Source organism: Martes martes, assembly GCF_963455335.1.
Source record: "Martes martes genome assembly, chromosome: 1".
Lineage (NCBI taxonomy): Eukaryota > Metazoa > Chordata > Mammalia > Carnivora > Mustelidae > Martes > Martes martes.
Genome location: NC_137888.1, coordinates 213,324,784 through 213,338,071, shown reverse-complemented (window position 1 = coordinate 213,338,071; position 13,288 = coordinate 213,324,784). Strand labels below are relative to the sequence as shown.

General features: G+C 61.0%; 1 protein-coding gene across 1 annotated transcript; it reads left to right on the top strand.

Annotated features, from left to right (window-relative positions):
* Positions 1–7,371: 7,371 nt before the first annotated feature.
* Positions 7,372–10,733, top strand: LOC308345299 (neurturin). The gene is made up of 2 exons (XM_080807324.1): positions 7,372–7,592; positions 10,136–10,733. The coding sequence occupies exons 1-2, from the start codon at positions 7,424–7,426 to the stop codon at positions 10,558–10,560; spliced, it is 594 nt and encodes a 197-aa protein (XP_080663450.1). The 5' UTR covers positions 7,372–7,423; the 3' UTR covers positions 10,561–10,733.
* The last annotated feature ends 2,555 nt before the right edge of the window (positions 10,734–13,288 follow it).

Here is a 13,288-nt window from a genome sequence, read left to right as displayed (position 1 = left end):
ATCTGATCACACGTGGACACATGGCCCAGATGCTTCCACAGTCGGAATTGCACAGGAGGAGGGACACCCTCAGTGTCCCCTCTCATGTGCAAGACCATGGCGGGGGGGGGGTCTGGTATTCGGCCACACCCAGTGGGATCTCTCCCAGTGGCCTCACTCCAAGCACCCCGTCCCCCGCCACAGTCAGCCCTGGTCACACACACTCTCTGGTCTACACGAGCTCAGCACCGCAACTGTCCCCTCCCGGTCCTTCACGGGCCAGTCCCTGCCCTTCCTCCACTCTTGCCCCACCCCTGCCCCCCCATGGGCCCCCCAGACAGCCTGGTCCCCACTCCCGCCCACTGTGGGGCTTGACCTCCATGGTTTTACCACCTCTTGACATTGGCACCCAGGCCGTTCTTGGCCTTGGGGGCTTTCCTGGGCCTGTGGGCTGCCGAACAGCGTCCCTGGCCCCCTCCCACCCGATGCTCTCAGCCCACCTCCTGCGGTGCCAAGCTCAAGCCTCCTGGGCCTTTGCCTGGTGGAGGCGCCTGGGGTGCGGGGCGCTGCTCTGAAATGAGGGAGGAGACAGCGGCTTTCCGGGGAGCATTCCCGTGTGGAGAACGGAGCCAGTGTTGCCCATCTGCGTCCCCCGCGGGCGGCTGGCGACAGCAATGATAAGCCGTCACCAGTGAGCGGGACCCCAAGGCCAGTTCTCCCGGGGGAGTCTTAGTGGGTGAGGGGTGCAGCAGGTGAGGCCCCCGTTCAGAGGGGCTCCTCGCCATGAGTCCCAGCGAGCCTAGTGACTGGTTTCAGATCCCCAGCAGGCGAGGTCCCCAACAGCCGACATCCCCGGCAGGTGAGACCCCCCCGGAGGTGAGGCCCCTGGAAGCAAAGTCCCTTGGAGCTGCTCTTCTGGAGCTGAGGTGGCCGGTAGGTGATGTCCCCGCTGAGGGAGGTCCCCAGCAGTCAAGCGCCCGGCAGTGAGGTCCCCGGCAGGGGCGTCTGGAGCCGTCCACGGCCCAGGCTGGCCAGCCCACGTGAGCCAGGAGGCTATGCTGGGCACCGTCTGGTGGAGGGCCTCGCGTTGCTGCCACCAGCGGGCTTTGCAGAACGTCAGGGCCCAGCTGCGGGAAGCAGGCCGCAGGGTCTCCAGCCAGCCGAGGTAGCTGAGGCGGTGCGCGCGGTCCTTGTCCTGGGCCAGCGGAAACTGAGCCAGGTCCCTGGGGCTCTGGGATGATGAAAGCGTCAGGAGACAGGAACTGCTTGTGGTCCCTTCTGCTGGGACCCAGCACCATGGGCACAGCCAGGGCCTCAGGACATTCCTGAACGGCTTCTCTGTGATGCAGGCAGGATGCAGGGGTTTCTCGAAAGCTGGGTAAAACGTGGAGAGAGTGGGGAGACAGGGGCGGAGAGTGGACACAGCATCACTGATGAGAAATGTGACAGCCCATGCCTGCGGCCACCCATGGGTTTCCAAAGTGACACTCATGAGGCCTGAGGTCGGCGCTGTTGTTTGTGGCAGCAGACAGACGAGCTCACGGAGGCCACGTGACTCAGCGGGAGACAGGGCCGGGCGGGAATCCCGGCCCCAGAACCAGGCTCACCAGCCACTAGGCAGCGCAGCCTCTGTATCTGGGGAGGGGGCCCCCAGGAGCTGGAGTAGGTCCCAAGGGCTCTCGGGTTCTGCCTTGACCCCGGCCCTCCCCTCTCAGGCTTTCCCAGACTTCCCCAATGCCCTGGAGTTGAGGCTTGAACCCCGGACTCCATCTGGGGTGGGTACAACGGGCTTGGGTCTGGAAGGCTATGCCAGAGCTCACCAGGTGCCATACAGCTTGGGAGACAGGGCGTTCCTGTCAACGTAATAGCCAGTGCACAGGTGTGGAGGGGAAGGAGAGCCTGACCGGTTTGTGCAGAGAGCACAGGAAGTGCTTGGAGATGCCAGTATGAGCTGGACCTATTTACTCAGCGTCCATCCCATAGTGTTTGAAGACCAGCCCCTCTGGTCCTGTGCTGGGTGGTCCTCGGTGTCTCGTGGTCTGGGCCATGTCCCTCCATTCCCGGATCCTACCTTTCCCCGCAGACAGTCGCATAGTCCTCCCAGACCGCAGACCCCAAATCCTGCAGCAGAAATCTAGAACCTTGTCTCTGCCCACTCTACTCCCTGCCACCCTGATCACCCACTTTAGAGATGAGAATACTGAGGTTCAGGTATACATGCATGTCTCTTGCTCAAGTACACCCCCCTCGAGCCATTATGGTCCAGAACATAAAGTCTCTGTTCTTGACCTAACCCCGAACTCTTCTCCTGCTTTGCAGGTGGAGCTCCACGTAGAGCAGACACTGTCCCTTCTGCAGTCAGGGAAAGACTCTGTCCCTACACCATCGCAATTCAGTGGCCACAGAGCCCTTGCAGTGTGGCTGTTGGGTCTGAGAAACAGGGTTTTTAATGCTAATTTAAATTGAAAAATGAATACTCTCTTCCGTGAATCAAAACCAACTTCAAAATAGAAAATAGGGCGCCTGGTGGCTCAGTCGGCCGAGCGGGCGTCTCTTGATGTTGGGGTCGTGAGTTCGAGCCCCACGTTCGGTGCAGAGATGACTTAAAAATAAAGCCTTTAAATAAAAAGAAAGATCAAACAAAACCAAAAGCAACCTCAGTCAATTCAATGATTGGGATCCTTCGATGTATATATGGAACGTCCCAGATGTGCAAATCTGCCTCCTCGACTGTCCACCTTATGAAGTCTAAATACAGATCAAGGATCGCAGATGAAACCCGGGTGTCCAGACTTGAGGCGCACCCAATGTAAAAGACTCACCGGATTTCCAGGGTGTGCAAAGACACAATGTCAATAACTCAGTCATTTTTATATCAATTACGCATGGAGATAATACTAGTTAGAATCTTTTGGGTTGAAACAGGCTTACTAAAAATAATTTCACCTTTTTTTACATTTCTGAAAATGTGGCTACTGAAAAAAATTAAGGATTTGTGTGACCCTTACGTTTCTATCAAAAGGTTGTGCTACTCTAGAATTTCTAAGAAAGGAAAACTGGCGGGAGTCATAATTTAAAATGCACCCACCCTCTCTAGATGGATTGGGCCGAGTATCACAGACATGCCTACCAGGCTGTTCTCTACAAGATACACATCCGTCAATGTGGGACTAGTCAAAGTAGCGTCTCTCGCTAAAATAAAACACTAGGCAGCTGTGAAGAGTGAGTAAAGCCACTTATTCAAGTCCAGAAACACACCACGATTTTACGGTCAATTAATCATCCACAAAGGAGGCCTGAATCCGCAATGGGGAGAAAGGGAGTCTCTTCTGCATTTGGTGTGAGGAAAACCAAACAGCTACATGCAAAAGAATGAAACTGGACCACTTTCTTACAGTATGCCCCGAAATAAACTCAAAATGGATGAAAGACCTAAATGTGAGACCTGAAACTATAAAAATCCTAGAAGAAAAGACAAGCAGTAACGTCTCTGACATCAGCCATAGCAACGTATTTCTAGATAGGTCTCCCGAGGCACGGGAAATAAAAGTAAAAATAAACTATTGGGACTACCTCAAAATAAAAAGCCTCTGGACCACAAAGGAAATGACCAACATAACAAGAAGACAACCTACGGAGTGGGAGAAGATATTTGCTAGTGACATAGCTGATTAGAGGTTCGTATCCAAAATATATAAGGAACGAGCACAAAACAACACCAAAAATTGCAAACAAAGAAACAAGAACCCACTTGAGGATGGGCAGAAGGCATGAACAGACATTTCTTCAAAGAAGAAATCCAGACAGCCAATAGACACATGGAAGGATGCTCGGCGTCCCTCATCATCACGGAAATGCCAATGAAAACCACAATGAGGTATCACCCGACACCTGTCAGAACGGCTAAAATCAACAATGCAAGAAACAAGTGTTGGCGAGGATGCGGAGAAAGGGGAGCCCTCCTGCGCCGTGGGTGGGAGTGCAGACTGGTGCAGCCGCTCGGAAAACAGTATGGATGTGCCTCAAAGCATTGAAAATGGAAGTACCATATGATTCTTTGATATTTCCCCAAAGAATCCTGAAACACTGATTCGAAAAGATATGTGTACCATTATGTTTATGGCAGTATTATTTGCAATAGCCGAAGGATGGAAGCAGCCCAAGAGTCTATGGATTGATTAATGGATAAAGAACATGTGGAATATTATTCAGCCATAAAAAAGAATGAAATCAGGTCACAACAGTGTGGGTAGATCTAGAGGGTATTAGGCTAAGTGAAATCAGTCAGGCAAAGAGAGACAGACAGCCTATGATTTCACTCACAGGCGGAATTTAGGACACAAAACAAATAAAACAAGAGACAAACAAAGAAACAGACTCTTAACTATAGAGAACCCACGTGTTTACCAAAGGGGAGGTGGGTGGGGGGAAGGGGTATAGGAGATGGGGACCCCGATGCCCGGTGAAAGATGCTGAAACAGAATTATTGAATCACCCTATTGTACACCTGAAATTAATATAATGCTATAGGCTCATGACCTTGGAATTTTAAAAAAATATCCACTTACTCAAGTGTAGAACAATGTCAAGGAAATGCCCACGTGCGAGAGCGAGTGTGCAAACTACAGCGATGTGCGACCCTCTTCATCTTCGAGGGCCATAAAGTGAGTGTGAAGATCAAATGCCCAGGGGTCAGCGTTCCTGTAGCTGAATGCAAGACATCAGTGCGAGTGTGTGCTACGGGGGAGGTATGTGGGTCTGATGTGTCCCAGTGTGTCTGTTGAATCATGTTTCGAGACATGAATGAGATAATGTTGGGAGTACGTGTGTGACAGTGCCCTTGTGCGTGAGTGTGCTCCCATTGGGATGGAAGTGTGAGGACACCGGCCCGTGTGAGTGTGAGAGCATGGCCATGTGTTTCCAGCATGAGTGAAAATGCCCACGTGCACGTGAAAACACCTGCGTGTGTGAGCCCCACCCTGCCGGATGGAGCTGGTGAGCACGAACGCAGGGAGCGTAAGTGGGACAGTGTCGGAGTGTGCAAGCGACAGCGTGTTCCAGGGTCTGCGTGTGGGAGTGTCTGGGAGTGCGAGGGAGTGAGAGCACCCAGGTGCCTGACTGAGGACAAGAAGGCTGAGTGTGAGTAGTGTGAGCCCCCACGTGTGCTGTGAGCCCACCTACCCAGGTCCAGGGGCCTCCGGGACCCAGACACACGGATGGTGCACAGCGAGCCCCCTAACCAAGCCCTCAGCCACACGCGCAGCACCCCCCGTGTGGCAGGGCCGCGCCAGACACAAACCAGTTGGGTGACCCCCTTACTGAAAGGCCCATTGTTAACAGACGCTTATCAGCCGCACCCACTGGGCCCCCTCCACCCTTGGCCCTCTGCTCTCCTGCCCCCCTAGCAGAGCTGCGGGGGGTCCGCGGCTCCAAGGACACCGGGGGCTCTGGGGGCCAGGCCGTCTCCGGGCCCATCCAGCCTCTCAGGCCCTCGCCGCCCCCACGGGAAGGCCTCCGCAGAGACACAGGACCAGAGCCTGGCACCGGGCAGGGGCCTTGTCCAGCCTAACAGGGAAACGGAGGCACACCACGGCAGGACGGACGCGTGTGAGAGCAGGCAGGGTGCTGGGCGTGCAGAGAGGCCTTTAGGGCCCCAAAGCATAAAGCAGGTGCTCCTTCAGGCCAAGGGGCTGGTGGGGGCACCTGACAACTTTGAGGCTGCCGTCCGCTTGCTGCACCAGCCTGACAATGAGATGTGCTCCCCGTGGCCACCAAGGCCCTGCCAGACCTGCCCCGGGGCCCCTCCCCAGCATACCCTCCCCCTCCTTCCTATTCCCTCCCCCTCGCTCACTCTGTTCCAGCCACAGCAGCCACCAGTGTTCCTCCTGCACACCCGATTCACACACCACCGAGCGGGGCAGCCAAGTCCTCAGGGGGACTCCACGGACATCGGGCATCGGTGCCCAAGCCCAGCCCCGCGCAGCCCCTGCGTGTGTGTCCCACCCAAGAAGGCAGGTTCCAACCCCAGGTGCTTTTCTAGCTGTGCCCTTGCCTAAGCCCCTACCTGCTGTGTGCCGCCTTTCCCCCAGCTAAGTGGAGCTCACCATGCCTCCTTGGTGGGCTCAGCACCGGGTCTGGCACACAGCAGGCGCTTAATACATGTCCCCTGCTACTGTCTGGCGGCGGTAGGTCCCGCGCCAGCGATTCCGTGGGGCGGAGGTGCCGGGCTGGGAGGGGGCGGGGGGAGGCCGTTCCAGACCCACTGAGCCCAACCTGCCCATGCGGGGTCCAGGCCAGACTGAAATGCAAATCGCACGCAAATGCCGGCTCCGCGCAGGGCCAGCAGCCCGAGCCACCCGAGGTGCGCGCGTGGGGGCGCCCGGCACCCCAGAGCCGAGCCCAGGCGCTGACCGGCCCCCAGCGCGGCTTTCAACGCTCCGTGGAAATGTTTACACCAGGCGGGCCGCCACCAGCTGCCAGGCCTGGGAATGTAACCCCGGATTGGGGGCCGCCCAGGGGCGGGGAGAAGCTCTGGCCCGGGTAGGCGGGAATGCGCGTGCCTCGGGAAACACCTACTGTGTGCACGCAGGGCGCGGGGCTAGGCGGTCCCAGCACTGAGTCATCCGTGAAACACTGCGGCAAGGCTGGGGCCGCTGGGGGTGCACACCTGCTCCGACCCGGGGCTGGGGGTGGGGGAAGGGCGCGGGTAGGAGCAGCCAGAGAGGGCTTCCTGGGGGAGTCGCTGTCCAAGCTGAGACGGAGAGGGGCTTGGGAGTGGGGACAAGGAGAAGAGAATGTGCTGGGTGGGAGGACGGGCTTGTGCAAAGGCCTGGGCAGCTTGGGTCCATGGACACCTGGTCCTGGGCAGCAGTGTCATCTCTGTCTGGAGGGGAAACCCAGGCTCAGAGAGGGCCGGGAGGTACTCCCGAGGACCCCAATATGTCAGGAACACATTAGGGCACATTCTCTTCTCCACCCCCCCCCCAGTCCCACAGTGCCCCCTGCTGGGAGCACCCTCACCTCCTTCCAGGCTCCCTGGGCTCCAGCCACTGCAGCCTCCTGGCTGCACTGGCCAACTTTGGTCCAGCCTCAGGACCTTTGCACTGGCTGTTCCCGCCTGCCTGAGATGCCATTCTCTTGTGCCTGGCCGACTCCTACCTTTGTTGTTCAAGCCTCAGCTTTCGTCAATGCTCAGGAAAGCACTGTGGCGGCCCCGGGTGGGGGCGGTTGCCCTGCCCACCCCTTTCCTGGGCAGCATTTTTCACAAGCTGGTTCAGTGGTTCCTTGATGAGTCGTGTCTGTGTTGTTACTGATCATTAAGCAGAAGTGGCTGGAAATCGGGGGCCCCACCGGTGCCTGGCCCAGCTCTCTGTTCCCGTGTGTTGCCTGACAGACAGACAGACGGAGGCCGCGGGGCTGACCATCGCGTGGCCGCAGGCCGAGGATGCAGCGCTGGAAGGCGGCAGCCTTGGCCTCGGTGCTCTGCAGCTCGGTGCTCTCCATCTGGATGTGTCGGGACGGCCTGCTCCTCAGCCACCGCCTGGGACCCGCGCTGACCCCACTACGCCGGCCACCTCGCACCCTGGACGCCCGCATTGCCCGCCTGGCCCAGTGTAAGGGAGTCCTCGACTTAGGTCAGCTGCCCTGACACGGGGGCGTCCATAACGGTGGAACTCTATTTAGGGGCCACAGAGGCTCACTTTAGATGGGGTGGGGAGGGTGCAAATTCCCGCAACGTCCCGGCAGGGGTGGTGGTGGAGGGGTTGCTGGGAGCTGGGGGTCTCTGGGCTCAGCTGTCACACGGAATTAGGTTCTGGTCTTGAGGGGCCAGGGGTCCGGATGGAGATTAGGCTGGGGCATCCAGCCTCTGGGGTGGGGGAGCTCCCATGGGCTGCACGAGATGCAGGTACCGGAAGGCCAGACCCGAGACCCCAAAGACCTTCCCAGTGGACAAGGACCAAGGGGAGGGGGAAACCCCGAGAGACTTAGAAATGGGGAGAGAAACAGAAACAGATGCTCAGAGACAGACACAGGTTGGGAGAGATGCGCAGGGGAAAATGCCTTGAGGTGGCGATATAGAACCGCCCCCTCCGAGGGGCGTGGCCTACGCGCCCCTGATCCCCGCTCCTCCCTGGGGCCCGCCCACGGCCCCGCCCACCTGACGGAGTGGGGGTGGTAGGGCCTGGGTCCGGACCTCCTGTGAGCGCGCACGTGTCCACGCGGGCGCCACGCCGGCGGCCGAGGTGTGGGCGCGGTCGCGGCGCGTGCAAGGCGCCCGCGGGGTTGCACCGCGTGCGGTTCGTGGGCAAGTCCGCGCCCGCCCTACCGGCCCACACAATCCTCCTTTCTTGTCCTTACAATGGACAAGGGCGGCCTCAGGCACGGGCTCCACTTCCGCCCTCCGCTTTTTTCCGCGGGCAGCAAAGTCCTTCCCAAGACCCTGAGTTCCAGAGACGCGGGTGGGGCCCCCAAAACCTAGCGCTCAGAGCCTGGTGCCGCAACACCGCCGGTGGGATCTCAGGCACCCACCGGGAAGGCTGTCGGCCCCTGGGCGGGGGTTGCCCACCGGCAGCCTGTTCCGGGGCGCAGTCCTATTAAGGAAAGAGAGTGGCCGCTGACCGCCCCCCTAAGAGTCCCCCTGAGCCCAATGCGCGGGTGGTGGAATTGCAGGCTTAGGGCGGTGGGAGTGCGGGGTGGGGCTCGGGTGGGGGGAGCTATTGATCCTGCGCAGGTGGCCAGGCCTGCTGGGGGAAGGCAGGGACACATAGACCAAGAGAGCTATCACTGTTTATCTGAAATGCAAATTTAACTGGGCATCTGTACTTTATCTGGCAAACTGCCCCGCCCCGCACCCCCCCACCCCGCCCCCGCAATAACTGTGTGGATGTATACCTGAGGGGCGGGCACACTACATGGTGGAAATTTCGGCAACCTAAGTTAGGTAGGCTCCACCCTAACCCCAGAGCAGACGCCGCCGGCCACCCCAGTCCTCCCCCAGGGCTTCAAGAACTGGAAACATGCTCAGTCGATCCCCACTTTCCACCGCCCCAGCCTCAGCCAGATGGGAACTCTCCGAGCTCCTTGAGCACACAGGGAAACTGAGGCACAGAGCAGGGCCATCACCTGCCTGAAGCTTTACAGGGCTGGAACTGGCAGAGCAAGGCTCACAACCAGGGTCTGTCTGCTTCCGGAGACCCCCTGCGGAAACAGACACACCCTCTCCCTAGGGTCTCCCTGCAAGCCATTTCCTTGGAGAGCCAGGGGTGCGGCAGGCAGGGGCTAAACTCAGGGTCTCCTCTCCCAACCACAAGCATGCCTGCCACCTGCTCAGAGGCTGGGAGCCCCTGCCTGCCGTTCCACGATCAGTGCCACCTGCCATTGGCACGCCTGCGAGGCTCTCCAGAGGACTGGGGCAGCCCGGCCGCCTGGGAAATAAATTTAGGCTCCGGGGCCCTGGGAATCTGTGACTCCGGGCACCTCCCGGCACCGTGGGAGCGCAGAGGACTGGACGTGGGCCAAACTTGGCCACACGAGGGAGGCCGGAAGAAGCCTGGGCTTGTGTGTGTGTCTGTCTCTGTCACCTGCTAGTGCTGTGGCCTTGAGCCAGTCTCTGCCCTACTGGATGGCCAGTTGTCTCACCTGTAACATGGGGGAGGCCGGGATATCCCCTCGCTGCCTCCCCACGCGGTCCTCGCACGCAGGCCTCGGCGTCCGCTGCTGTTGTGCTCTGCACGTTCTGAACAGCCCACCCAGCCCGATGTGGTGCTGCGCACGGAGAAACAGTGCCAGCACGCGATGGAGCCGGAGTGGGGGGCGGGGGGGGGGTGTTGGCAGGGGCCCCCACGGAGTGAGCTAGGGGCTCCTTAACAGCCCAGCGGAAGAGCCGGGGCCCAACACAGGGGCTGGGTCTAGAGAAGGCCTTGGGAGCCACGGGGGCCCTGCCCGGGCTTCTGCACAGGCACCCCCCACCGCCCCCAGAGAGGGACCGTTTAGGTGCCATGCTTGGGAAGTGGCAGTGAGCTGAGACCTGGCCTCGGGAGGGTGCGCGAAGGCCCCCGGGTCCCGGCAAGGGGCTGTTTTCCGAGGGGGACGGCGACGGTCGCGGCTCTCCCCCAGCCACCCACCGACCCACCCCGCTCTGTGTCTCTCCTCGCAGATCGTGCGCTGCTGCAGGGCGCCCCGGACGCGGTGGAGCTGCGCCAGCTGACGCCCTGGGCCGGCAGAGCCCCGCGTCCGCACCGTCGGGCGGGGGCCCGGCGGAGGCGCGCGCGCGCGCGCTCGGGGGCGCGGCCGTGCGGGCTGCGCGAGCTCGAAGTGCGCGTGAGCGAGCTGGGCTTGGGCTACGCGTCGGACGAGACGGTGCTGTTCCGCTACTGCGCAGGCGCCTGCGAGGCGGCCGCGCGCGTGTACGACCTGGGGCTGCGGCGGCTCCGCCAGCGGAGGCGCGTCCGGCGGGAGCGGGTGCGCGCGCAGCCCTGCTGTCGCCCGACGGCCTACGAGGACGAGGTGTCCTTCCTGGACGCGCACAGCCGCTACCACACGGTCCACGAGCTGTCGGCGCGCGAGTGTGCCTGCGTCTAGCCTACCTCACCGGGACCGGCGGGACGGCGGCCGCCCCCTCTACCCCCGCGCGGCGGCGCCCCCACCCGCCCCGCCCGGCCAGGCCCGCGGCGACGGACTGCGCGTGCGCAGCAGGTGCCGTCCCGGCCTCCGGACTCTTCACTTACTGCACCGAGATAAAGTGTGGAAAATGGAGCTTGGGTGTGATTCCGCGTTCCGGGGGAGCCCACCTGTCGGAGGGGCACGAGCCTGCGTGGGGCGGGGCGCGGCGCCAGCTCCGCTGGGCAAAGGGGACGGGCCGGGTCCACCTGCTTGGCGTAAAGAGGGTTCTTTCCCCGCGGTAACGCCAAGGAAAGTGGTGTGAGTGGGAGCAACGTCGACAGGAGCCGCCCGTCCCACTTGCCTTTAGGTCCCTGTGTCCCTTCTGACGTGTCCCGCTCCCACCGCCCCCAGAGGTGAGCTTCTGAATGGGAAGAGCGAGCCAAGTGGCAGATGAGGAGCCTGAGGTCTAGGTGGACCCGGGCCTCCCTCCCCCAGAGGGCCTCCTTAGGCCCCGTCTACCCGCACGGAGCCTCTATCTCCTTTCACCAGCTAAAAATATATGTGCGCTGCCCATCTCCCTGTGGGGATAGGTCTGGGGCGGGCGCCAGCCCCGTCCAGCCCAAAAGCGGCGCCTGCTGGGGCAGAGCCCCGTCCCCAGGGACCTAGGTCGTGGGCCTATTAAAGCCCTGGCCCGAGCTCCTGAGGGGATTTACGATGCGTCCTGGCGGAGGACAGAAAAAGCGGTGTCACCTTGGTGCTTGCCAGGCCCGGGACAGCGAGGAGGATTGGGTTCCCAGAGTTTGGGGAGGGGTCTGCAGATGCCGGGTGGGAGGAAGGACCCTCTGGGGAACCCCACACCCTGGAGACCAGTGGGTATGGACCCTCCCGTCCTGCACCTGGAGTGGGGTTCTGGAGGGCACAAGCCCCTCTCACCCCAGACAGCTTTCCTGAAGACATGGTCCCCTCTCTTCTTCCCTGACCCCAACTCCAGGGAGGCTCCCAGGAAAAGAGCCCTCTCCCTCCTTCACTGTTCCCCTAGACTGCCCTCTCCCCTCTTTCCCACACATCTGATATTAGGGCCGCCATCTAAACACCATGACCCCACCCTAGGCCCCCTCCCGAAGCTGGAGGGCCTCGTCGGAAGCTGCCTCGGGAAGGATCACCCAGCCGATTGGGAATATCCCCTGTTCCCTGCTACTCGGTCCCCGGCTGCAGCTGGAGACATTCGAGGCAGAAACAGGCAGGACATCCAGGGAGTCCTAAGATCAGGGCTTGGCCGAGGGGTGGTCTGCTTGGTAGGAAGTTTAAGAGCTGAGACTGTCTGGGGTCTCTGCCCACCCTCCCACCCTCCCTTCACCTCCATCCCCCATCTTCTGAGGTTTGGGGTGGTGGACCCCTCCTCTGTTTGGGCTGCCTCCACCCAGCTGTCGCAGAGACGCTGGGGTCCCCACTGCTTGGTCCGAAGCCAAGCCTCAGTTTCCCCATCCCAGATAGCTCTGAGCCACAGAGGTGGACGTTCTTCAGCCCAGCATACACAGTGGGAAAATTGACCTTGGAGCCCAGGTCTGCGGCCCCTGAAGCCTGTCTGACTCCGTGTGTGTGTGTGTGTGTGTGTGTGTGAATGAGGTCGTGTGTGTCTGCACCCTCTCATGGCCCGCTGGGACTTCCTTGTCTCCTGCTCAGTTCCAACATCCCAACCATGGGGGACTGGCCCAGCCCCCCAGAGCATTGGAGAGAGATGCACCCACAGATGCCCGGGGCTGGGGTTGTCCGCAGTCCACACACACGCGCGCGCGCACACACACACACGCACACCCAGTGCAGAGAGTGGTACCTACATGGGGCTTCGGAGATCTGATCACACGTGGACACATGGCCCAGATGCTTCCACAGTCGGAATCGCACAGGAGGAGGGACACCCTCAGTGTCCTCTCTCATGTGCAAGACCATGCGGGGGGGGGGGGTCTGGTATTCGGCCACACCCAGTGGGATCTCTCCCAGTGGCCTCGCTCCAAGCACCCCGTCCCCCGCCACAGTCAGCCCTGGTCACACACACTCTCTGGTCTACACGAGCTCAGCACCGCAACTGTCCCCTCCCCGTCCTTCACGGGCCAGTCCCTGCCCTTCCTCCACTCTTGCCCCACCCCTGCCCCCCCAGGGGCCCCCCAGACAGCCTGGTCCCCGCTCCCGCCCACTGTGGGGCTTGACCTCCATGGTTTTACCACCTCTTGACATTGGCACCCAGGCCGTTCTTGGCCTTGGGGGCTTTCCTGGGCCTGTGGGCTGCCGAACAGCGTCCCTGGCCCCCTCCCACCCGATGCTCTCAGCCCACCTCCTGCGGTGCCAAGCTCAAGCCTCCTGGGCCTTTGCCTGGTGGAGGCGCCTGGGGTGCGGGGCGCTGCTCTGAAATGAGGGAGGAGACAGCGGCTTTCCGGGGAGCATTCCCGTGTGGAGAACGGAGCCAGTGTTGCCCATCTGCGTCCCCCGCGGGCGGCTGGCGACAGCAATGATAAGCCGTCACCAGTGAGCGGGACCCCAAGGCCAGTTCTCCCGGGGGAGTCTTAGTGGGTGAGGGGTGCAGCAGGTGAGGCCCCCGTTCAGAGGGGCTCCTCGCCATGAGTCCCAGCGAGCCTAGTGACTGGTTTCAGATCCCCAGCAGGCGAGGTCCCCAACAGCCGACATCCCCGGCAGGTGAGACCCCCCCGGA